The sequence below is a fragment of the Bombina bombina genome, chromosome 9 (assembly GCF_027579735.1).
Source record: "Bombina bombina isolate aBomBom1 chromosome 9, aBomBom1.pri, whole genome shotgun sequence".
In the NCBI taxonomy this organism is placed as follows: Eukaryota; Metazoa; Chordata; class Amphibia; order Anura; family Bombinatoridae; genus Bombina; species Bombina bombina.
Genome location: NC_069507.1, coordinates 131,098,925 through 131,126,508, shown reverse-complemented (window position 1 = coordinate 131,126,508; position 27,584 = coordinate 131,098,925). Strand labels below are relative to the sequence as shown.

The following is a 27,584-nucleotide window of genomic DNA, read 5'->3' as shown; positions in this document are numbered from 1 at the left end:
ACATTGTTAAAAGGACGTGAAACACTATTTTTTTCTTCTTTCATTGTTCAGATAGAGCATACAATTTTAACCAACTTTCGAATTTACTTCTATTATCAAATTTTCTTAATTCTCTTGACATCCTTTGTTGAAAAGCATGTCTAAATAGGCTCAGCAGGTGCTCAATGGTGGCTTCACATAAATGCCTTGTGTCATTGGCTCACCCTTGTGCATTGTTATTTCTTCAAAATTAAATAATAGGAGTAAATTGGAATGTTGTTTAAAATTGTATTCTCTATCTGAATCATGAAAAAAAAAATATATATATATTGGGTTTCATGTCCCTTTAAGATTTATGTAGGTCATTAGATTTCATAGCATAACATGTTTCATGTGTTTCCACTTCAGCTGAAGTCTACATTAAACAAACTAATATAAAAAGCACAGAATACATTGCGAGTTACATATATTTATTTTATGTTATACAATTCTTACAGCTATTTTCTCTATCTCCAGGACTGTACCTTGTGTCTTAAACCTCTAACAGCTGGACTGGTGGGCAAATTATATCGCTGCTCTCACATTCATCATGTTCAGTGTCTCGCACCTCTCTACAAGGTAAGAATTTCCAAAATATGCCCCTTAATCTAAAAACTCTATGACAGACCAGCAGCCATTCTAGAATACAAGTGGAGCGCTAATTTATCACGCGCACCCAAACAGGCAAATTTGCCCTTTTACTAGCGTGCGATAAATAACTAGTCATTACAAGTTTTTAAAAGTGCCCCAACTGTCCCCCCCAAAAAAAAGTTTAGTGCCTTTTTTTTTACAAATAAAAATTTGTAATTGTGTTTTTTTTAATTACCGCACCAGGCAGTTTTTGGGGGCTTAAGTTGGCGGCTGTGGGGTGTTAGCGGCTGTAAGTGTGTGTATATGTATGTATGTATGTGTGTGTGTGTGTGTATATATATATATATATGTGTGTGTATATATATATATATATATATATATATATATATATGTGTGTATATATATATATATATATATATATATATATATATATATATATATATATATATATGTGTGTGTTTAATATGTGTATATACACATATTCACACACAGATATATATGTATATACAGGTATACCCCGCTCATACAGCGGGTTAGGGACCGGAGCCCGCTGTAAAGTGAAAACCGCCTTTAAAGAGAAGTCAGTTTTAGCTTTCTTTTCACTTGAAAAACTTGAACACATGTTTGAACGAACATATATTAGGGGTGCAATAGTGCTACATTTAGTTTAACACTAGCACAGCACAGTATTTAATTAGTATTCAATAAATACTGTACCTGTAAAATAGTGACAATTACTGTAGTAAAATTTGCCGGACTATAACACTGAGACACAGATTGCACTGTAATGCTGTAAACAGAGTGAACTAAGCATAACAAAATGGTGCCAGTCACTTTTTTCTCGCAATCTCACGATGATTACAGTAATGTTTCAAAATCCTTGGCGGTTGAACTTTAGCTCCACAAAGTGCTGTATTTGCGAAGCCCTGTAAAGTGAGGTATACCTGTAAGCATATACATATATATTTATACTTTGCTGCCCATCGCTGCGTGACTTGCCCCCTTCGCTGCACTAGTTCTCATACCGTGTCTGACGGCATGAGAACGAGGCTCCTATTGGAGCCTAAGGTAGTGCGCTCTACTTATAATCTGGCCCAAAATCAGGCATGTTAACAACATGGTGACCGTGTCAGTAACACATTTGTAAAACATTCCTGTTGCTTTTTAAAAAAAAAAAAATAAAAAAAAAATTGTTTTTGATTTGTTAGATCTTTTACTGAATTTGTTATAGGGCCATTTTTGTTGAGCATATATACTTTCATATACTTATACTTTGCCTTTTTATAGGACGGTACTCTACGCTGTCCTTCATGTCAGACACTGTATGGAGTTAAGATGGGGTCTCAACCGCCTGGCAAAATGTCTTACCATTTAATTCCGCACTCTTTGCCTGGGCATCCTAACTGCAAAACCATCCGTATTATATACCACATTCCTCCAGGGATACAGGTGAGAGCGAACGATTCTTGAAACATTTATAGAAGTGTCTGTAAAATTGACTGATAATCTGGAACCACATCCCACCGCAACCTGACTTTTAGCTTCTTTAAAGGGATAGCAAACACCAAAAATGTTATTGTTTAAAAAGATAGATAATCCCTTTATTACCCATTCCCCAGTTTTGCATAACCAAACCTGTTATATTAATATACTTTTTAGCTCTATAATAACCTTGTATCTAAGCTTCTGCAAACTGCCTCCTTATCTCAGATCATTTGACAGACTTGCATTTCAGGCAATTAGTGCTGACACTTAAATAACTTCACATGCGTGAGCACAATATTATCTATATGAAATACATGAACTAACGCCCTCTAGCTGTGAAAAATTGTCAAACGCAGTCAGATAAGAGGCGGCCTTCAAGGGCTTAGAAATTAACATAAAAGCCTACCTAGGTTTAGCTTTTAACTAAGAATAACAAGAGAACAAAGCAAATTTGATGATAAAAGTAAATTAGAAAGTTGTTTAAAAATACATGCCATATCTGAATCACTGGAGTTTAATTTGGACTTTACTATCCCTTTAATTTTCCGCCTTCGGGATCTATATTTCCATGCTCTTACATTTCTTCTGTTAAGTGTGATCAGTCCACGGGTCATCATTACTTCTGGGATATTACTCCTCCCCAACAGGAAGTGCAAGAGGATTCACCCAGCAGAGCTGCATATAGCTCCTCCCCTCTACGTCACTCCCAGTCATTCTCTTGCACCCAACGACTAGATAGGATGTGTGAGAGGACTATGGTGATTATACTTAGTTTTATATCTTCAATCAAAAGTTTGTTATTTTAAAATAGCACCGGAGTGTGTTATTACCTCTCTGGCAGAGTTTGAAGAAGAATCTACCAGAGTTTTTGCTATGATTTTAGCCGGAGTTGTTAAGATCATATTGCTGTTTCTCGGCCATCTGAGGAGAGGTAAACTTCAGATCAGGGGACAGCGGGCAGATGAATCTGCATAGAGGTATGTAGCAGCTTTTATTTTCTGACAATGGAATTGATGAGAAAATCCTGCCATACCGATATAATGTCATGTATGTATACTTTACACTTCAGTATTCTGGGGAATGGTACTTCACTAGAATTACACTGTAAGAAGTACATAAAGCTGTTTAATAACTAGAAATTATGTTTAACGTTTTTGCTGGAATGTAAAATCGTTTTCATTTGCTGAGGTACTGAGTGAATAAATGTTTGGGCACTATTTTTCCACTTGGCAGTTGCTTAATCTTTTTTCTGACAGTTTCTGTTCTCTCTCACTGCTGTGTGTGAGGGGGAGGGGCCGTTTTTTGGCGCTTTTGCTACGCATCAGATATTTTCAGTCAGCAGCTCATTGTATTTCCTGCATGATCCGGTTCATCTCTACAGAGCTCAGGGGTCTTCAAAACTTATTTTGAGGGAGGTAATTTCTCTCAGCAGAGCTGTGAGAATTATAGTTGACTGAGATAAAAAACGTTTATTCTGTAATTTGTTTCCTGCTTTCAGAATTTGTTATCTTTGCTAATGGGATTAAACCTTTGCTAAAGTTGTGTTGTTTACAGGGATTGAGGCTATAACTGTTTCAATTTATTAATTTTCAACTGTCATAGATCTTCTGTGCTTCTTAAAGGCACAGTACGTTTTTAATATTATTCTAATTGAATTGTATTCCAAGTTGCAAGTTTATTTGCTAGTGTGTTAAACATGTCTGATTCAGAGGATGATACCTGTGTCATTTGTTGCAATGCCAAAGTGGAGCCCAATAGAAATTTATGTACTAACTGTATTGATGCTACTTTAAATAAAAGTCAATCTGTACAAATTGAACAAATTTCACCAAACAACGAGGGGAGAGTTATGCCGACTAACTCGCCTCACGTGTCAGTACCTGCATCTCCCGATCGGGAGGTGCGTGATATTGTAGCGCCGAGTACATCTGGGCGGCCATTACAAATCACATTACAGGATATGGCTACTGTTATGACTGAAGTTTTGGCTAAATTACCAGAACTAAGAGGTAAGCGTGATCACTCTGGGGTGAGAACAGAGTGCGCTGATAATATTAGGGCCATGTCAGACACTGCGTCACAGGTGGCAGAACATGAGGACGGAGAACTTCATTCTGTGGGTGACGGTTCTGATCCAAACAGACTGGATTCAGATATTTTAAATTTAAACTGGAAAACCTCCGTGTATTACTAGGGGAGGTGTTAGCGGCTCTGAATGATTGTAACACAGTTGCAATACCAGAGAAAATGTGTAGGTTGGATAAATATTTTGCGGTACCGGCGAGTACTGAGGTTTTTCCTATACCTAAGAGACTTACTGAAATTGTTACTAAGGAGTGGGATAGACCCGGTGTGCCGTTCTCACCCCCTCCGATATTTAGAAAAATGTTTCCAATAGACGCCACCACACGGGACTTATGGCAAACGGTCCCTAAGGTGGAGGGAGCAGTTTCTACTTTAGCTAAGCGTACCACTATCCCGGTGGAGGATAGCTGTGCCTTTTCAGATCCAATGGATAAAAAGTTAGAGGGTTACCTTAAGAAAATGTTTGTTCAACAAGGTTTTATATTGCAACCCCTTGCATGCATTGCGCCGATCACGGCTGCAGCGGCATTCTGGATTGAGTCTCTGGAAGAGAACATTAGTTCAGCTACTCTGGACGACATTACGGACAGGCTTAGAGTCCTTAAACTAGCTAATTCATTCATTTCGGAGGCCGTAGTACATCTTACTAAACTTACGGCGAAGAATTCAGGATTCGCCATTCAGGCACGCAGGGCGCTGTGGCTAAAATCCTGGTCAGCTGATGTTACTTCTAAGTCTAAATTGCTTAATATACCTTTCAAAGGGCAGACCTTATTCGGGCCCGGGTTGAAAGAGATTATCGCTGACATTACAGGAGGTAAAGGCCATGCCCTGCCTCAGGACAAAGCCAAAGCTAAGACTAGACAGTCTAATTTTCGTTCCTTTCGTAATTTCAAAGCAGGAGCAGCATCAACTTCCTCTGCACCAAAACAGGAAGGAGCTGTTGCTCGCTACAGACAAGGCTGGAAACCTAACCAGTCCTGGAACAAGGGCAAGCAGACCAGGAAACCTGCTGCTGCCCCTAAAACAGCATGAATTGAGGGCCCCCGATCAGGGATCGGATCTAGTGGGGGGCAGGCTTTCTCTCTTCGCCCAGGCTTGGGCAAGAGATGTCCAGGATCCCTGGGCGCTAGAGATAATATCTCAGGGATACCTTCTGGACTTCAAATACTCTCCTCCAAGAGAGAGATTTCATCTGTCAAGGTTGTCAACAATCCAGACAAAGAAAGAGGCGTTTCTACGCTGCGTTCTACGCTGCGTACAAGAGCTCTTGTTAATGGGAGTAATCCATCCAGTTCCACGATCGGAACAGGGACAGGGGTTTTACTCAAATCTGTTTGTGGTTCCCAAAAAAGAGGGAACTTTCAGACCAATCCTGGACTTAAAGATCCTAAACAAATTCCTAAGAGTTCCATCGTTCAAGATGGAGACTATTCGGACAATTTTACCTATGATCCAAGAGGGTCAGTACATGACCACTGTAGATTTAAAAGATGCTTACCTTCACATACCGATTCACAAAGATCATTACCGGTACCTAAGGTTTGCCTTCCTAGACAGGCATTACCAGTTTGTGGCTCTTCCATTCGGATTGGCTACAGCTCCAAGAATCTTCACAAAGGTTCTGGGTGCTCTTCTGGCGGTACTAAGACCGCGGGGAATCTCGGTAGCTCCATACCTAGACGACATTCTGATACAAGCTTCAAGCTTTCAAACTGCCAAGTCTCATACAGAGTTAGTACTGGCATTTCTAAGGTCACATGGATGGAAGGTGAACGAAAAGAAAAGTTCACTCGTTCCACTCACAAGAGTTCCCTTCCTGGGGACTCTTATAGATTCTGTAGAAATGAAGATTTACCTGACAGAGGACAGGCTAACAAGACTTCAAAGTGCTTGCCGCACCCTTCATTCCATTCAACACCCGTCAGTGGCTCAATGCATGGAGGTAATCGGTTTAATGGTAGCGGCAATGGACATAGTACCCTTTGCACGCTTACACCTCAGACCACTGCAACTGTGCATGCTAAGTCAGTGGAATGGGGATTACTCAGACTTATCCCCTTCTCTGAATCTGGATCAAGAGACCAGAAATTCTCTTCTATGGTGGCTTCTCGGCCACATCTGTCCAGGGGGATGCCATTCAGCAGACCAGACTGGACAATTGTAACAACAGACGCCAGCCTTCTAGGTTGGGGTGCCGTCTGGAATTCTCTGAAGGCTCAGGGACAATGGAGTCAGGAGGAGAGTCTCCTGCCAATAAACATTCTGGAATTGAGAGCAGTTCTCAATGCCCTCCTGGCTTGGCCCCAGTTGACAACTCGGGGGTTCATCAGGTTTCAGTCGGACAACATCACGACTGTAGCTTACATCAACCATCAGGGAGGGACAAGAAGCTCCCTAGCTATGATGGAAGTATCAAAGATAATTCGCTGGGCAGAGTCTCACTCTTGCCACCTGTCAGCAATCCACATCCCGGGAGTGGAGAACTGGGAGGCGGATTTCTTAAGTCGTCAGACTTTTCATCCGGGGGAGTGGGAACTTCATCCGGAGGTCTTTGCCCAAATACTTCGACGTTGGGGCAAACCAGAGATAGATCTCATGGCGTCTCGACAGAACGCCAAGCTTCCTCGTTACGGGTCCAGATCCAGGGATCCAGGAGCAGTCCTGATAGATGCTCTGACAGCACCTTGGGACTTCAGGATGGCTTACGTGTTTCCACCCTTCCCGTTGCTTCCTCGATTGATTGCCAGAATCAAACAAGAGAGAGCATCAGTGATTCTAATAGCACCTGCGTGGCCACGCAGGACTTGGTATGCAGACCTGGTGGACATGTCATCCTGTCCACCTTGGTCTCTACCTCTGAAACAGGACCTTCTGATACAGGGTCCCTTCAAACGTCAAAATCTAACTTCTCTGAAGCTGACTGCTTGGAAATTGAACGCTTGATTTTATCAAGACGTGGGTTTTCTGAGTCAGTTATTGATACCTTAATACAGGCTAGGAAACCTGTTACCAGAAAGATTTACCATAAGATATGGCGTAAATACCTATATTGGTGTGAATCCAAAGGTTACTCTTGGAGTAAGGTTAGGATTCCTACGATATTGTCTTTTCTACAAGAAGGTTTAGAAAAGGGTTTATCTGCTAGTTCATTAAAGGGACAGATCTCAGCTCTGTCCATTCTGTTACACAAACGTCTGTCAGCAGTTCCTGACGTCCAGGCTTTTTGTCAGGCTTTGGCCAGGATTAAGCCTGTGTTTAAAACTGTTGCTCCACCATGGAGTTTAAACCTTGTTCTTAATGTTTTACAGGGGGTTCCGTTTGAACCCCTTCATTCCATTGATATAAAGTTGTTATCTTGGAAAGTTCTATTTTTAATGGCTATTTCCTCGGCTCGAAGAGTCTCTGAATTATCAGCCTTACATTGTGATTCTCCTTATTTGATTTTTCATTCGGATAAGGTAGTTCTGCGTACTAAACCTGGGTTCTTACCTAAGGTAGTTACTAACAGGAATATCAATCAAGAGATTGTTGTTCCTTCTTTATGCCCAAATCCTTCTTCGAAGAAGGAACGTCTACTGCACAACCTGGATGTAGTCCGTGCTCTAAAATTTTACTTACAGGCAACTAAGGAATTTCGACAAACGTCTTCTCTGTTTGTCGTTTACTCTGGGCAGAGGAGAGGTCAAAAAGCTTCTGCTACCTCTCTTTCTTTTTGGCTTCGTAGCATAATTCGTTTAGCTTATGAGACTGCTGGACAGCAGCCTCCTGAAAGAATTACAGCTCATTCTACTAGAGCTGTGGCTTCCACTTGGGCCTTCAAGAATGAGGCCTCTGTTGAGCAGATTTGCAAGGCTGCAACTTGGTCTTCGCTTCATACTTTTTCCAAATTTTACAAATTTGACACTTTTGCTTCATCGGAGGCTATATTTGGGAGAAAGGTTCTTCAGGCAGTGGTTCCTTCTGTATAAAGAGCCTGCCTATCCCTCCCGTCATCCGTGTACTTTTGCTTTGGTATTGGTATCCCAGAAGTAATGATGACCCGTGGACTGATCACACTTAACAGAAGAAAACATAATTTATGCTTACCTGATAAATTCCTTTCTTCTGTAGTGTGATCAGTCCACGGCCCGCCCTGTTTTTAAGGCAGGTAAATATTTTTTAATTTATACTCCATTCACCACTTCACCCTTGGCTTTTCCTTTCTCGTTGGTCCTTGGTCGAATGACTGGGAGTGACGTAGAGGGGAGGAGCTATATGCAGCTCTGCTGGGTGAATCCTCTTGCACTTCCTGTTGGGGAGGAGTAATATCCCAGAAGTAATGATGACCCGTGGACTGATCACACTACAGAAGAAAGGAATTTATCAGGTAAGCATAAATTATGTTTTTATGCTGCAAAACAAATCTTACTCTATTTTTAGGGAACCTTTTCATTGCTTTCTTATATTTGCCACAATAATGCTATTCTGGAGCATATAATATTTATATTACCTTTATATCCAAGGGTGTACTATTCTGGGAAGAAGGTTTACTAGTCCATTTCTCAATATGCATGTTGGACTTCACTACTACAATTTTATACAATATGTTTTATTAAAAAATGTAGTTACAGTAAAGAAAAGGGGTCAATAAATCATAGAATCAAAATAATCCTAAAATTAACGCCGTGCCGTAGAATCAGGTATCTTGCCAGCATATAAACTTTGTTTTGTTTGATTATGCTGAATATAAAAAATATCTATCTCAACCCGTGGAACAACATAATAAAAAAGCTGGTTAAAAGTCAGTAATAATAATAAATACCTAATGTTTTTGAAGTTAGGATGTACTGGGAGGTTTTAAATCGAGATAATCCCTTAATTACCCATTCCCCAGTTTTGCATAACCAACACTGTTATACTAATATACTTTTTACCTCTGTGATTACCTTGTATATAAGCCTCTGCAGACTGCCCCCTTATGTCAGTTCTTTTGACAGACTTGCATTTTAGCCAATCAGTGCTGACTCCTCTGTAAATTCACGTGCATGAGCTCAATGTTATCGATATGAAACACATGAACTAATGCCCTCTAGTGGTCAAAATGCATTCACCTTAGAGGCGGCCTTCAAGGTTTAAGAAATTAGCATACGAACCACCTAGGTTTAGCTTTCAACTAAGAATAGCAAGAGAACAAAGCAAAATTGGTGATAAAAGTAAAATGAAAAGTTGTTTAAAATGGCATGCCCTATTTGAATCATGAAAGGCTTTTTTGGAGGTGACTGTCCCTTTAATCATTTGAGCTCCAAGACATTATTGTTGCCAACACTCTTAAAAATAAACGTGGAAACTATATACTTTGGACTTCTGCACGGTTACGCCTCACTTTGTGCTCCCTACTTAATACACCACTTGCAGATCACGCTCATGCAGCAGAACCACAGACTAATGGCACAGGAATGATTGTAGAGGGTGTGTAAAACTCACACATGCAGGTGCAAACATGTCATTTCCACTTCTACTTTAGAACTGTGCTGGGCAACAATGTCTAGGTTCTGTGAAGGTTAAAAGGGACAAACACATTTATACGGTGATATAAAATGGTAAAAATATTTGTGTGTGTGTATATATATATATATATATTATTATTTTTTTATTTTTTTACTTCCATTTCAAACAGGAACTGTAAAGCTCACAATTTCAGAATGGAAGTACAGAACATTGTTCTATTCCTGTGCTATTCTAGTGACTTATTTATAACTGTCCCTGATTGGCCACAGCAGAGAAAGCTCCCATTGTTTTATAGACACTAAAACGTTACACTTATTTTGTCACTATTTAAAGGGACATGAAACCCAAAAATATATTTCATGATTCAGATAGAGAATACAATTTGAAACAACTTTCTAATTTGTTTCATTCTCTTGGTATCATTTGTTGAAGGAGTAGCAATGCAGTACTGGTTTCTAACTGAATAAATGGGTGAGCCAATGACAATCAGTATGTATGTATATATGTGTGTATGTGTGTGTGTATATATATATATATATATATATATATATATATATGTGTATGTATATGTGTGTGTGTATGTGTCATATATATATATATATATATATATATATATATATATATATATATATACATACATATACAGTGTGTATGTATATGTGTGTGTATATATATATATATATATATATATATATATATATATATATATATATATATATATATATATATATAATGTGTGTGTGTGGTGTATGTATGTATGTATGTATGTGTGTGTATATATATATATATATATATATATATATATTTATATATATATATATATATATATATATACACACATATACAGTGTGTATGTATATGTGTATATATATATATATACAGGGCCGCCATCAGGGGGTGACAGGGGTGACTCCTGTCAGGGGCCCAATGAGCCAGGGGGGCCCCATGAGGCAAGAACTAAAAAAAAAAAATGGGTACTACAGCAGAGTGCTAATTGAGCATGGGAAATAATATTGCAAGGAGTAAAGTATTAACATTTGAGAGGATTTCTTAGTGTGCACTAAACCACTATGCGCAGTGTGAGACAGACTTGGCACTTTGTACAGTGTGTGCCTGAGTCAGAGGGCAGATTACTTTCATTTGCAGAGGAGGTAGGACTTACTTAGCAAATGTTTTTTTATTTCTTTGTGCAATTTTGGATTGTAACTTCAGTGTGGTAGTAGTTGTTTGGTGGGGCTAGGGGTCCATAAAAACACATTTTTTTAGCAGCAGTGTATTTATAATTATTTGACAATGCTGTAGAAATTCTATTTTTAAAACCATGCATTACATTCCAGTTTACTGTCCCTTTATGCAAGGACTTTCCAGATGCAAGGAGGCATTTTATCTAAGATTTTTACATCTGCATAAAATTTTATACTCTCAGACTAAGATTGCTCAGTGTTTGAAATGAGACAGGTTAACGTTAAACTGTTCAGTTTATACTACAGCTGACTTAATTTTGAAATACATACCAACAAGCCTAAATCCTGCATTTAACCAGATCTAATAGTATGAGTACCACAGCTTATGGTCCCACTAAGACCATATAGAGTACAGCATTTTCAAAATCCATAAGTACAGCTGAGAGCTGGGAAAATTTGTACACTATATTTGAAGTGGTGCTCTTGGTTGGGGAAAATGGGGAAAAAACAAACAAACATATGTCAACCTTTTAAAGGTACTTTTCTTCATCTAGCCATCTACCCAGCTCATTAATGTACAACTTTGCATTCACAGAATTATTTTTGTTTGCACATTTACAAATATGATTCTTTAAAAAGTGATCTCTTAATTTCTAAAATATTATTTATCATGCATGTCACACACTGTTGGTTTAGGGGATGCAAGGTGCATAAATGTTTCCTCCTGTGAGTGTTTCTGTGGGTGTCTGTGTTTATCTCTTTGTGCTTTGGTTTGTGTCTCTATGAGTGTGTATGTATTTTTTATCTGTGGGTCTCTCTTTGAGGGTGGGTGTGTATGTCTTTGTGCATTTTCTGTGGATGTCTGTGAGGGTGTGTGCATATGTCTTTGAGCTTTTTCTGTGGGTGTCTCTGTGAGGGTGTGTGCATGTTTGTCTTTGTGTATTTTCTCTGGATGCCTCTGTGAGGGTAGGTGTGTATGTCTGTGTTTTCTGTGGATGTCTCTGTGAGGGTGTGTGTTTTATGTGGGTTTGTGGATGTCTTTGTGTGTTTTCTGTGGATTTTTCAGTGAGAGTGTGTGTATGTATGTCTTTCTGTGTTTTTTATGTGGTTGTCTCTCTGTGTGTGTATGTCTTTGTGTATTTTCTGTGGGTGTCTCTGTGTGTGTGTAGGTCTTTGTGTGTTTTCTGAGGCTGTCTCTGTTGGTGTTTCCTTGGGTGTATGTGCAAGTTTGAGTTTGTGTGTGTGTGTGTGTGTGTGTCCATTGTCTGTAGGACATTTTGACCTTACTACTAATTATTCACATCTTTCTACAGACTTTGAGATTAACAAGACCTTTCTGGAAGTAACCAATCCACCATTTAACCTTTATATTATTATTTAGGCAGTTCAGGGCCCTTCCTTTCAGCCACTGCATGCTGTTGTCATCTTCCTTTACAAAAAGATAATCAGAACTCCATATTTTGTTTTCTAAATCTCCTTTTTTTTTTTTTTACAAAACTGTAGTTTACCTCATTACTTGTCAGGTCAATGTAAACAAGTGCTGAGTGTCTGGGTGTCTGTGTCTGTGTGTGTTTCTTTGCGTGTCTGCTAGAGTGTCTATATGTGAATCCTTATGTGTGAGTGTGTTTGTGTGTTTCAGTGTATGAGTGTGTCTGTGTGTGTGTATGTTACTACCTTTACAACATTTCCAAGTTTAAATAGACAATTAAGAATAAAGTGCATATACATTTTAGTCACTTCGTCACATGTCAAAGGAAGGGGGGCCCTGATCAATGGTTGAGTCAGGGGCCCCAAAATTTCTAGTGGCGGCCCTGTGTATATATATATAATGTCGGCAACTAGAACCTAGGTTCTTTGCTGCTACTGAGCTTTGCTAGATAAACCTTTCAGCAAAGGATAGCAAGAGAAGGAAGCAAATTAAATAATAGAAGTAAATTGGAAAGTTGTTTAAAATTGTATTCTCTATCTGAATTATGAAATACATTTTTTGGGTTTCATGGCCCTTTAAACAACTAATGAGACTTTAAAAATATATCTACATGTTGTGTTTTTTTTTGTTTGTTTTTTTTGTTTGTTTTAAAAAGCTACATTTTATTCTCAGACTAATCTTTTCTTTGAATGCATAATTCTATTTAGCATTTATTTAGTGTTTTAATGCCCTTTAAAATACTTTGCAGTACTTTTATATGGTTTACTATACTGACATGGAACAGGAATTTTAATTTAATTTTAGGTTTAATTTGCTTGTTTCTCTCCCCTCCACATCTCAGGTTTCTGGACAACCAAACCCAGGGAAGAAATTTACAGCACCTGACTTTCCTCTACATTGCTACCTCCCAAACACTGCAAAAGGCAGAGAGGTAATTAAGAATGATATATACTGTACATCACTTCTTATTGCAATATTCTTTACAGTATTAATGTTTTTCATTCCTTGCATATTGTGGGCTAGATTACAAGTGGAGCGCAGCATTGTGCTTACGGGATATTTGCGCTCCACTCAGTAATACCAGTGCACGTAAATGTGCGCTGGTATTACAAGTGCAGCGCAATGTAAACGTGACTTTGCATTGCTTGGAAGCCAAGCGCTTATTAGAGTACGCTTCCATACACTTTAATGGGAGCCTCGTTTTCATGCCGCCAGACACAGCAAATCACTTAGCAAACCGGGCAAATCGCACAGCATTGGGCAGCAATACAAAATATATATGTATTTGGTTATATACATATATATTTGTGTTTTATATGTGTATATACACATATAAACACATAAGTATATATGTATATAAGCATGTACATTTTTTTTATATATATATATATATATATATATATATATATATATATATATATATATATATATATATATATATATATATATATAAATAATATACACACAGTCCCCCATTGACATCCCCTCACTTTAACCCCTTATAACTGCTCCGTGCAGTTATATATTTTTATTTAATGTTACTATACTGTGCTATTTATTTTGGGGACAATTGGAGCTACTTTTTTTTAATTAACCAGAGATCTGATCTCTAGTTAATGATTTCTAGAGCAAAGTGAAACCGCAAGCTTACGGTCACATTAACCAACCACTTATAATGCCCCTTTACAGGCGCATGTTAAAATAGAGCTCCATTTGTAATCTTGCCCTATATGTTTTACCTGCATCTAAATGTATTTTTTTTTTTTTGTTCTTCAATTGACTTTTTTTTTTTTTTTTACATCCCCCCCAGGTCCTTCGCCTCTTAATTGAAATTTGGGAACGTCGTCTTCTCTTCCCTATCGTTCCTTCACAAGTTGCTGGAGTTCCTGACTCTGTGTCCACCTCTCGTATTCCCCATAAGACTGAATTTGGTTCGAACCTGACAGGGAGGGGTTTTCCAGATCCTAGATATCTGGATAGCGTTTTACGGCAGCTCAGGGACTGGGGAATTACAGGAGGGTGACTCATATATTTTCTGCTGGGATTACCATGGTTACATTAACCAAATCTTTCTGCAAACAATTGTTCTCTGCTTTTTAGTGCAGAAAAAAGTATTTACACGTATACAAAAAGGATATACTTTTTATACATTGCTAGTGATCTTTTGCAGGCACAACTGTACAATGGAAAGGTTTTCTTTCTGTGAAACAATGTCAGTTATGTCATATTTCAGCAAAAGGATCAAAACTATCTGATGTCATTTGCATACTAGAAGTTTACAATTTTATTGCCTGCAAATGTTTACTCCTGCTGCTTACAGCCAATAATCTGCCCATCTCTAGGAGATGAGTCATAGTGGTTTACTTATTTAGAACCAAAAAAAAATATCTACAAATAGTATTATTGCATATATTATCACTTCCCCATTTATAAAGACATAGCAGGTTTGAAAGAGTAAATTATTCTTTTAAACCGTGTTTTCCCCCAATAATGGAGTGGTACCTCCAGCAAGTGGAAATATGTCATATACTCGTGTTATCCACTGGGGCATATATAAAAAGGAGATTGTGAGAGATTTCTTGACTTTTAGAGTTTGTTAAATAAAATAGGTAGGTAGAGATTTGCCTCTTTGGAGGGGCTTTTAAATGTTTAGTGAATGTAGGTAGATATGTAACATATGCTTTCTTAAAGGGACACTCAATCAAAATTAAACTTTCATTATTCAGATAGAGCATGCCATTTTAAACAACTTTCCAATTTACTTCCATTAAAGGGACAGTTTACTCAAAAAATTTCTCCCGTTTAATTTGTTCCCAATGATCCACTTTACCTGCTGGAGTGTATTAAATTGTTTACAAGTAGCTCCTTTAACCTTATATTGGCATTTGAAATTGTTGATTTAGCATGTGGTATCCCCACCTATTCTGAAAGTTTGTGGCCGCGCGTACCAGCTATAGATAAGCTTTGTAAACACAGCTAGCAGAAGAAATGACACTCCCAGTCGGATATAGCAGAGATAAGGTAATACAATGTTGATTTTCCATTGTTCTCTCAAAGTACTGGTGATTGTTTTAAGGACAGATATAAGATAAAGACACATGTATATGTACACAATGTGATACAGTAATGAGATCTGATTATACCTACAAGTTCAACCCATTTTATTAGGTTGTGGCTTCAAAACACAAAATCAGAGCTTTTATATATAGAAATAAACCTTAAAAAGCTAATTTTCATACATTTTTTTACTCTGCAGTTGGTAAAAAAAGCAATTGTAAACACATTAAGGGAAAAACTATTTTACAGTACACTGTCCCTTTAACTAAATGTGCACAGTCTTTTTATATTTAAATTTTTTGAGTCACCAGCTCCTACTGAGCATGTGCAAGAATAAGAGTGTATGCATTTGTGAATGGCTGCTGGCTGTCACATGGTACGTGTATGCATTTGTGAATGGCTGATGGCTGTCACATGGTACAGGGGGAGTGGAAAAAGACATAACTTTTAAAATTGCCAGAAAAAAAATCTACTACTCATTTGAAGTTCAGACAAAGTGATATTGCATTGTCTTGTTATCTTGCATTTGTTGATTATGCAAATCTACTGTGTTGACTGGTCCTTTAAAGGGATATGAAACCAACATTTTTTCTTTTGTGATTCAGACAGACATACAATTTTTTTAAAAGTTTCAAACTTACTTTTATAATCAAATTTGCTTCATTATATTCTTTGTTGAAGAGATACCTAGGTAGGTATTTGGATTACTACGTGGTAGGAAATAGGACTGCCATCTAGTGCTCTAGCAAATAGATTACTTTCTTGCTAAACAGCTGCCATATAACTCCCCAGACACGTGCCCGCTCCTGTGATTATGTCCCTGCTTTTCAACAAAAGATACCAAGAGAACAAAGAACATTTGGTAATAAGTAAATTAAACATTGTTTAAGATTGCTTGCTCTATCTGAATCATGAAATAAAATGTGGGTCTTTCATGTTCTTTTAAAGAGCATCCCAATAATTTCCATCATACCTATACAGGTATGTGAGCGACAGAGTAAAAGTCATTCACTGTATTCTTTTGGCATTCATACCAACAGTTTTGAAAAACCCTCTGAAATTGCAGTCAACTGAAGCCACAGTTACACGCCATGCAAATTATAGCATTTAACACCCCATGTGTGAACAAGCACTTTTTGACCAAATAACAAATGCGAGTGCTGGAATTTATTTGAACTGTTGTACATATTTGGGTATTGAACTTTTTAGTCCTCTGTAAATGCAGTCAGTTTTATAGGTGCCAGATGTGCATAATATTACATATTTGTGATATATAAATGTACAATTAAACATCTGAACTACTGCGTAGTTATTTGTACTGCTGTGCAGTTATTCTTTAGAATGCTGTTTATTAAAGAAATTAAATACATTTTCCTCCTTAAAGGGAAATGATACCCAAATGTTGAAGCACATGAAAGTGATGCAGTATAGCTGTAAAAAGCTGACTTAGAAAATATCACCTGAACATCTCTATGTAAAAAAGAAAGATATTTTACCTCAAAATGTCCTAAGTATTCACACCCCATTGTAAAGGACTTTAAGCCGCAAATCAGTCCTGGGACTTGCTAACGAATGTGCCTCATGCACACATGTTATTTCCCTATTCAGTTTAAGCAAGTTTACTATGAAATCTTATGAGAGTTAAGTAACATCTCATGAGATCACATTGAAAGAGTTCATGACCTCAGCACTGCTGATGCTGATTGGCAGTAACTGAAAGATAACGTTTTACACAGCACTTACTCTGGTGAGCTGAGGAAATTGTAAGGTAAAATATCTTTCTTTTTTACATAGAGATGTTCAGTTGATATTTTCCTGTCAGCTTTTTACAGTTATGCTGCATCACTTTCAACTGTTTTAGCATATGAGTATTATGTCCCTTTAAACACAAACAAACAGCATAATCTTTTATAAGAAATACAATTATTCTGGCTCCATTGTTATGTAATTTTAGTTTTTTACTGTTCTTATATTTTTTAAAACTCATTAATTTGTCTCATATATTAAAACTAAAGAGTAACATTAGAATATATCAAGGTAGTTTTTTTTTTTTTCTAAAAAAATAAATAAATGCATTGATATGTTACATTAATGTATTTATATTGTCTTCTTGCTAATAGGAAATAATAGTCCTATTTCATTTCAGAGACTCGTATTCAAAGGTTCTTAATTGTCAAGTATAAACATAGACTTTATAAAACTGCCATTAAACTCAGTTTACTTTTATATATGTGTTTTTTTTTTATGATTACATTTTATAACCATTTTCAGGAACCCTCAAAGCATGGGCTAGCTAGTTATTTTATGGAGCCCAGTCACTAAAAATGTGCTTTGATGTATGGCTACATTTTAGAACATAAGGATATGAGAGAACTCCAGTTTGTGACTTTGGGTCTGATATTCAAAACCTCGCCGGCGTGGAGAGAAAGCACACAAAATCTTAGTGATTTATATTGTAATGCAGGAGTCTCTGTTTCAGATAAAGAACACTATATGGAAACAAACATTTCTCAAGATAAAATTTTTGTTTGTAAAAAAAATTTTTAAGGACCTCACAGTACTGATGAGACTTCTTAGAATATCTCATCTGAGCGGCAAGGTTTTGAATATTTTAGAACTATATACATTTTTAGAGCTGTACCACAAAAAAGTATTTTCCTACGTATGTAATAACACAGTATGGATAATTTTGTAGTCCACTTAAAACCAAATAAAATACTATGTATAACAAATACATTTATTGTTGCGTTGAATGATTTTGTTTGGAAACACTGAACTAGTATAACATCTATCCAGATCTAATCTATCATAAATTATATGCTTGACATTGGTAGTATCACTAAGATTTATTAAGCAAGTAAACCTGGTTAAATATGTGGATACATTTTACTTAAAGGGACACTCAAGTCAAAATTAAACTTTCATTATTCAGAAAGAGCATGCAATTTTAAACAACTTTCCAATTTACTTCCAATAACAAAATGTGCACAGTCTTTTTTATATTTAAACTTTTTGAATCACCAGCTCCTACTGAGCATGTGCAAGAATTCACAGAATAAGTGTGTATGCATTTGTTATTGGCTGATGGCTGTCACATGGTACGCATATGCATTTGTCATTGGCTGATGGCTGTCACATGGTACAGGGGGAGTGGAAATAGACAACTTTTAAAATGGTCAGAAAAATCTACTAATTTAAAGTTCAGACTAAGTGCTATTGCATTGCCTTGTTATCTTGCATTTGTTGATTATGCAAATCTACTGTGTTAAGTAATTTATTTTTACACCATTTACTGCCGCGTTGAACATTTTATCTGATGCCTAAAGCAGTAAATATTATCATATTAGTGAGCCAGTCTTTGCACAGCCGTTTTATATAGTATTACATCAAACGCAATTAAAATATTTATTAAAGGGATACTAAACCCAAATTGTTTCTTTAATAATTTGGATAGAGCATGCAATTTTAAGCAACTTTCTAATTTACTCCTGTTATCAATTTGTCTTCGTTCTCTTTGTATCTTTATTTGAAAAGCCAGAATGAAAGCTTAGGAGCCGGCCCATTTTAGGTTCAGCACCTGGGTAGTGCTTGCTAATTGGTGGCTAAATGTAACCACCAATTGGCAAGCACTATCTAGGGTGATGAACCAAAAATGAGCTGACTCCTAAGCTTTCATTCTTGCATTTTCAAATAAAGATACCAAGAGAATGAAGAAAAATTGATAAAAGGAGTAAATTAGAAAGTTGCTTAAAATTGCATGCTCTATCTGAATCATAAAAGAAAACATTTTAGTTTAGTTTCCCTTTAATTTGTTAGACTCAAATTTATAGTTTGAATTTTACTAAGGCTGTACGTATATAATTAATGTAATAAACAAAACCACATGAAATACAAATCTTTACTCTTCCTTAAAATTAGTGACACTGTTTCAATGTACTTAGGGCAAAGTGTATTATCAGCAACACATCTGGAATTCAACATTGAATAAAGTAATAGTGCAGTCATTTCAGAAGAAAGCATCACCCAAAAAAGGTAGTTTATTTGAGAATGCTTTTGAAATATTTTAGAAACCTATGCATTAACTTAGTATTTTTGTGTAATTGTATAACTGGTGTCCAGGATGTGTATATTAAAAAACGAGTGTCGATTTTCAAACAAATACCAAGGCTGTCCCAAATCAAAAGAAAAGTTGTTTTTTTACAGCCGGTATTTTGAACAACGTGGATGTCACGCCTCTACAAAAATGACAGTCTAGAAGAGAACTCGGGTAATGAGGTGGAATTTGTTGACACTGACAAGCAGCGTAAAGTTGGGATTACTGAATCTGGAAAGGCATACCTTGAGGATAACTGATGGTAAACGTTCCCCTTTGTCTAAACAGATCTGGAATGTTGGCGATGTTTTCATTACAAATTATTAATTTAAACTCCGTCTAAAATATCACTAACAATGCGGATTTGTTTAGACAAAGTGGAAAGTTTACTATTACTTTAAAACCTGCATAATTATAACAATGAATAATAAACAGGAATGTAATATATTTCTTTATATCTAACAAATACCCTATAACACAAGATTCCATTTTCCCATTAAAAATACATGTATGTATCAAAATTATGATAAATTCAATTCAACATTGGGTAAATTACTGTTAGGTGTTGTTTTCAGAAGGGGAGAGTGTCAGTAAGGTCTTGGCCTGGAGCACACCTTATCAGCTGGAAATGAATGTATTTGAAAACAGGATATCCCAGAGAACAGAAATCAGACCACACAGCAATGAGTCTAAAAACTGCTCTGTTTATTGAAAGATGAAAAGCATGTCTTATAGGTGACAGTTACAGCTTATAGGGTTAACATGATGACACGTTATGACTGCGTCATTTTACACAGTGTTTGTCAGGAAAAATATAAGCCCATTATTATAATTAGGTAAAGCAGAGTTGTGAAAAACAGTGTTTCTTATAACCATAATAAAAAGGTACATATGGGCCTAAAGCAAGGCCGTGTGAGCACCTTATAGAGAGAACAGCTTCCAGGCGCATCGCCAGGAACATTTGCAAGGCCAACCTAGCTCTACAAAAATACTTAACATCTACATCCTTCCACTACATAATAATTGCTATATTAAAATGTTTCTTAGACAAGATGGATGCCTAAGACAAAATGGCAACTAGAAACAAAATGGCGTCGGTTAAGCTAACAATTACCTAAAAAAAATTCCATAGCTGGTAACATTTTATTCCCATAGAAAAACAATCTGACACCTGCAGTTGTTTCCTTTCATCATGTGTGATAAAGAAATGTTTGTCACCAAGTTAAAAGTAGGAAAAACAAAAATGAATAGATTTACCCCTAATACTCATGACTTGGATATATGCAAATATAGTGATTAGAAAAGATCAATGTGATCATATGTATTATATTATAACCAACAACAATATCTTTACTGGGTTTATATATCCCAGTATCCTCTGAAAATTTACAAAGATGTGCCGCCCATACTGATGCATTTAGGCCAGAAGATCTTGCTAAATTAGCTATTCGAGTATCCAAGCTTCCAGGGTAGTTTTAGAAGATCAGACAGTAACTGTCATCCAGGTTAATGAATAAAAAAAAAATCTATTTTATTGTTACTGGTTATCAAAATGGAAAATTCACTTAAAATTTGCACAGTAACTATATTTGAGATATTCAGAGTTTTGAAAATGATAGAGTAACGGAACAGCCGCTAGACTCTGTAGATGCAATATTTGTGATATAAGATCACAAAATTGAACTGGATTTCTGAAGACTTTTAAGGGTAGACTTAATGGGCCTTTTTGGTTCTTTGCTACTGTCACATTCTTTATTTCTATGACTGGCTGTCATGTTGGGGTGGGGGGTGTTCAGGTAGGAGCTCAGGTGTGGTGCTTTTAGGTTCAGAAAGCAAAACAGCCTCTTTTATCTTAGAAGAATTTCTCCTAGGCATAATTATGCAGAAGAACAATAACCGTTATTGCAGATAAACAAAGTAATAACAGTCTGATACCAAACAAAGACAAGGTTCTATGCCACATGCTACGCAGGTACTTGGGATAGCAATGTAACAGGATACTCAGAATCTTTCGATTGCAATGCCACATGATACACAGGTACTTGGAATAGAAATGCAACAGTATACACAGGTACTTGGGATAGCAATGTAACAGGATACTCAGGTACTTGGGATAGCAATGCAACAGGATACTCAGGTACTTGGGATTGCAATGCAACAGGATACTCAGGTACTTGGGATTGCAATGCAACAGGATACTCAGGAACTTCAGATAGCAATGCAACAGGATACTCAGGTACTTGCGATAGCAATGCAACAGGATACTCAGGTACTTGGGATAGCAATGCAACAGGATACACAGGTACTTGGGATTGCAATGCCACAGGATACTCATGTACTTGGGATAGCAATGTAACAGTATACACAGGAACTTCAGACAGCAATGCAACAGGATACTCAGGTACTTGGAATAGCAATGCAACAGTATACACAGGAACTTCAGATAGCAATGCAACAGGATACTCAGGTACTTGGGATAGCAATGTAACAGGATACTCAGGTACTTGGTATAGCAATGTAACAGGATACTCAGGATCTTTGGATTGCAATGCCATAGGATACACAGCAACTTTGGATAGCAATGCAACATGATACTCAGGTACTTGGAATAGCAATGCCACAGGATACTCAGGTACTTGGGATAGCAATGCAACAGGATGCACAGGTACTTTGGGATAGCAATGCAACAGGATACTCAGATACTTGGGGTAGCAATGCAACAGGATACACAAGTACTTGGGATAGCAATGCAACAGGATACACAGCAACTTGGGATAGCAATGCAACAGGATACACAGGTACTTGGGATAGCAATGCAACAGGATGCACAGGTACTTTGGGATAGCAATGCAACATGATACTCAGGTACTTGGGATAGCATTGCAACAGGATACACAGGTACTTTGGGATAGCAATGCAACATGATACTCAGGTACTTGGGATAGCAATATAACAGGATACTCAGGTACTTGGGATAGCAATGTAACAGGATACACAGCAACTTGGGATAGCAATGCAACAGGGTACACAGGTACTTGGGAAAACAATTCTCAATACCGACTGGCTTGTATCACAGGTTACTCAGACTTGGAAAAGCAGATAATAGTACTGATTGGTTTGAATAACTGGTTGAAGAGTACATCAACTTCAATTAGCAGTTCACAGTACTAATTGGCTTGTTTAACAGGTTACACAGACTTTGAAAAACAGATAACAGTAATGATTGCATTGTATAAGAGGTTTGCAGGATACACAGGCTTGAAATGCAGCTTACAAAACACACAGGTTTGGATTGCAGTTTACAAGACACAGGTTTGTAGAGGCTCCCTGAACAGACAGACTGGATACAGAGAAATCCATATAATGCCAGAGCACCTGAATGGGGAAGGGAAACCCCATTTATAGTAGAGCAGCCAGTCAGGTGCAAGCAACCAGTAATGACAAAAAGGATGAGCCCTCTAGTGGTCAAGGAGTAAGCTGCAGCAGAGAAAATTAAAGGGACGGATACCATCCAGGAAAGGATGTGACCGCAGAAAACTAGAAATCACAATTGCTGTGTTTTATCCTGTACATGGATATTACACTCGCTGAACGTCTGGATGGGGAGACTGTTTCTATGACTGGCTGAATGTCTGGATGGGGAGACTATGTTTCTATGACTGGCTGAACGTCTAGATGGGGAGACTATGTTTCTATGACTGGCTGAACGTCTGGATGGGGAGAATATGTTTCTATGACTGGCTAAACGTCTGGATGGGGAGACTATGTTTCTATGACTGGCTGAACGTCTGGATGGGGAGACTGTTTCTATGACTGACTGTCTGGATGGGGAGACTATGTTTCTATGACTAACTGTCTGGATGGGGAGACTATGTTTCTATGACTGGCTGAACGTCTGGATGGGGAGACTATGTTTCTATGACTGGCTGAACGTCTGGATGGGGAGACTATTTGTTTCTCTGACTGACTATGTTTCTATGACTGGTGGAAGGTCTGGATGGGGAGAATATGTTTCTATGACTGGCTAAATGTCTGGATGGGGAGACTATGTTTCTATGACTGGCTGAACGTCTGGATGGGGAGACTGTTTCTATGACTGCTTGTCTGGATGGGGAGACTATGTTTCTATGACTGACTGTCTGGATGGGGAGACTATGTTTCTATGACTGGCTGAACGTCTGGATGGGGAGACTATGTTTCTATGACTGGCTGAACATCTGGATGGGGAGACTATTTGTTTCTCTGACTGACTATGTTTCTATGACTGGTGGAAGGTCTGGATGGGGAGACTATGTTTCTATGACTGACTGAACGTCTGCATGGGGAGACTGTTTCTATGACTGGCTGAACGTCTGGATGGGGAGACTGTTTTTATGACTGACTGAACGTCTGGATGGGGAGACTATGTTTCTATGACTGGCTGAACGTCTGGATGGGGAGACTATGTTTCTATGACTGGCTGAACGTCTGGATGGGGAGACTATGTTTCTATGACTGGCTGAACGTCTGGATGGGGAGACTGTTTCTATGACTGGCTTAACGTCTGGATGGGGAGACTATTTGTTTCTCTGACTGACTATGTTTCTATGACTGGCTGAACGTCTGGATGGGGAGACTGTTTCTATGACTGGCTGAATGTCTGGATGGAGAGACTATTTGTTTCTCTGACTGACTATGTTTCTATGACTGGCTGAACGTCTGGATGGGGAGACTGTTTCTATGACTGGCTGAATGTCTGGATGGAGAGACTATTTGTTTCTATGACTGACTATGTTTCTATGACTGGCGGAAGGTCTGGATGGGGAGACTATTCATGACAGACAACCAAAAGAGTAACTTGCACTTTTAGAGGGAGATCAGCATTGTGAAGGCATTGTGTTGTCATTGCTCTTCTACCAGTGTCAGAGTAGAAACTCTGCAATAATGGTATTCACTATACCAGTCGTTAAGGGCATAGGGAAGTCAAATTTAAGCTTGTATGATTCAGATAGAGCATGTCATTTTAAGAGACTTTTAAATAAACTTCTATTTTGAAATGTGCTTTGTCCTCTTGGTATCACTTATTGAAAAAGAATATGCGCATATCCTACACTAGTAGGAGCTCAATGTTGATTGGTGCCTGCACACATTTGTCTCTTGTGATTGGCTAACTAGATGTGTTCAGCTAACTGCCAGTAGTGCATTGCTGCTCCTTCAGCAAATGATAACAAGATAACGAAGCAAATTTGATCATAGTAAATTGGAAAGTTGTTTAAAATTGTATGTTTTATCCAAATCATGAAAGATGCTGTCTGATCCTCACACTTCTTTTACGGCCAGATATGTTTGTCTTGCGCTGCAGTCTCTACTGCTCATGACAGCTTCGGACAAACATATCTGGCCTTTTATTATATAGGATTGGCAAGATTGTTTCTTAAAAAGACACGTGCCATGCACCCAGCTTATTTTAAAATAGGTCCATAACCAAACACACTTTCAGCTTAAGAAATCATTATCCGGTCTTGTTACCAGACCTGTTTTTCCTTAAAGGGACAGTATATTATAAAATTGTGTCTCCAATTACTTTTTTACCAGCTGCAGAGTATAAAATGTATGAGATTAGCTTTTTTAAGGCTTATTTGTATATATGAATTAGCTGGTTTTGTGTTTTGAAGCCACAACCTAATAAAATGGGTTGAGCTTGTAGGTATAATCAGATCTCATTACTTGATCACATTGTGTACATATACCTGCTTCTTTATTTTATATCTGTCCATAAAGCAATCACCAATACTTGGGGAGAACAATGGAAAATTAACATTGTATTACTTTACCTCTTCTATACCACACTGGTTGTGTAATTTCTTCTACTGGCTGTGTTAACACAGCAAAATTGAGGCCAAAAAAACTTTCAGGATGGGTGGGGATACCACAGGCTAAATAAACTATTTAAAATGCCAATATAAAGGTAATGGAAATACTTGTAAACAATTTAATACACTCCAGCAGGTAAAGTGGTCATACGGAACAAATTAAAGGGGAGAACATTTTTTAATAAACTGTCCCTTTAAGGAACATTTCATTTTATGAGCCAGCAAACTAGAGAAAGGGTTGTATTGTGAGGAAGAAATTAAACCTTTTTGTTAGCTACTGAGTAAATAAATTTAAAGGGACAGTCTACTCCAGAATTTGTATTGTTTAAAAAGATAGATAATCCCTTTTATTACCCATTCCCCAGTTTTGCATAACCAACACTGTTATATTAATATACTTTTTACCTCTGTGATTACCTTGTATCTAAGCCTCTGCAAACTGCTCCCTTATTTCAGTTTTTTGACAGACTTGCATTTTAGCCAATCAATGCTGACTCATAAATAACTCCACAGGAGTGATCCCAATGTGATCTATATGGCACACATGAAGTAGAGCTATCTAGCTGTGAAAAACTGTCAAAATGCACTGAGATAAGAGGCAGCCTTCAAGGGCCTAGAAATTAGCATATGAGCCTACCTAGGTTTATCTTTCAACAAAGAATACCAAAGGAACAAAGCAAATTTGATGATAAAAGTAAATTGGAAAGTTGTTTAACAATGCATGCCCTGTCTGAACCATGAAAGTGTAATTTTGACTGACTGTCCCTTTAATTAAATGGGATCTTATATAGAAGCTACTATCAAACCAAAAGTAGACATTTAAATGGACATGAAATCACAAATGTTTCCTTCATGATTCAGATAGCGTATACAACTTTAAACAACCTTACAATATATTTCTATTATATTTTTTGCTCCATTCTCTTGGTATCCTTTTTTGAAGGAGGAGAACAAAGCAAATTAGATAATGGAATTAAATTAGAAAGTTGTTTAAAATTGTATGTTCTATCTGAATCATGAAAGAAAAATGTGCGGTTTTATGTTACTTTAATGGATAAAACTTTATTTTCAGTAAGTAAACTATTCTGATGGATTGAGATTATTTTTCATTAAAGTGAATGTAAAGTTAAAGCGTTTACCTAAAGTGAAACAATAGAAGTTAAAACATGAATGAGAGTTTCATTCATGAAATCTTTAGTTGATTAAATGATTACCGGAGCTTCAGCTCTTATCCGTGTAGCGTTTATAGTGAAATATCTCTGACGATAAGTATATCCTAAAGATTTAATGAATGAAATTCTCATTCAATTTTTAACTTCTATCATTTCACTTTAGGTAAAAGCTTTATCTTTATATTAATTTTAAATAAAAAAAAAACAAGTCAGAGTCCTGAACTGAACTCTGAAAGAATGGTATATTTTTATGTAAAATTAGGTGAGTATGCTACAATTGCAATCATGTGTGCTATATTTTTACTAAGACAGAAGGACTACTTGAGGAAACTTTTGAAGGCTTTTTGTAAACTGGAAATAACCTCAAATTGCGAATGCTGGCTTCTAAAAGCAAATAAGTTAATTTAAGCAATCTGATTACATTGGATTGTACACAGGTGCTTTTTCTTGTAATGTGTACTGGTCAGGTTCAAAGGTCTGTATAACTTTTATTATTATTATTATTATCAGGTATTTATAAAGCGCCAACAGATTACGCAGCGCTATACAAGGAATAGTAAAACATTACAAGGATGCATTACAAACACAAACAAGTACAGTATTGGGGTACATTACAGTTGTAGGTGTAATAATGAGTTATACAAAAGGAGAGCACAATCAGAAGTAGTTAACTTTAAATACAAAGTGTCCTGCAGGTAGAAAGGCTCTCAAGCTTAAGTTACAATCTAAGGGAGAGGGAATGGACACGAAAGGTAAGGGAAATAAGTCTGATATAAGGCAGGGTAAGCTGAGAGTGGGTGGTGTGGCAAGGAAATGAGGGTTGGGAGAGAATATGGTAAAATGTCAGTACAGAGGCTGTGAGTGTGAATTTTTGTCTCTAACCTGTATAACAAACAAAAGAGACTCTGCTTTGAAATAGATTGCTATTATAAAAATGTTCAGAAATGTATTTTGTTAGGGTACGGTGACCAGATTTTTAAAATTAAATCCGGGGACATTTTTTTATTGGCAAATGGTAAACTTTTATTAGTATATTTTCCTCAAATTATATATGCAGTGTATTTGGTATGTGTTTGACCTGTATACAAAAGAAACCGATAGAAATACACTTCTACAATATAATAGCTT

The 27,584-nt window shown here is 37.2% G+C and overlaps 1 protein-coding gene across 1 annotated transcript in view; it reads left to right on the top strand.

Annotated features, from left to right (window-relative positions):
- The window catches only part of LOC128640067 (E3 ubiquitin-protein ligase DTX4-like), a 46,942-nt gene extending 28,867 nt beyond the window's left edge, over positions 1-18,075 (top strand). The window contains exons 6-9 of the mRNA XM_053692390.1: positions 496-597; positions 1,897-2,058; positions 13,124-13,213; positions 14,093-18,075. Of these exons, the coding sequence (XP_053548365.1) occupies positions 496-597; positions 1,897-2,058; positions 13,124-13,213; positions 14,093-14,305 (567 nt within the window). The 3' untranslated portion in view covers positions 14,306-18,075. The remainder of the gene's footprint in view (positions 1-495; positions 598-1,896; positions 2,059-13,123; positions 13,214-14,092) is intronic.
- The last annotated feature ends 9,509 nt before the right edge of the window (positions 18,076-27,584 follow it).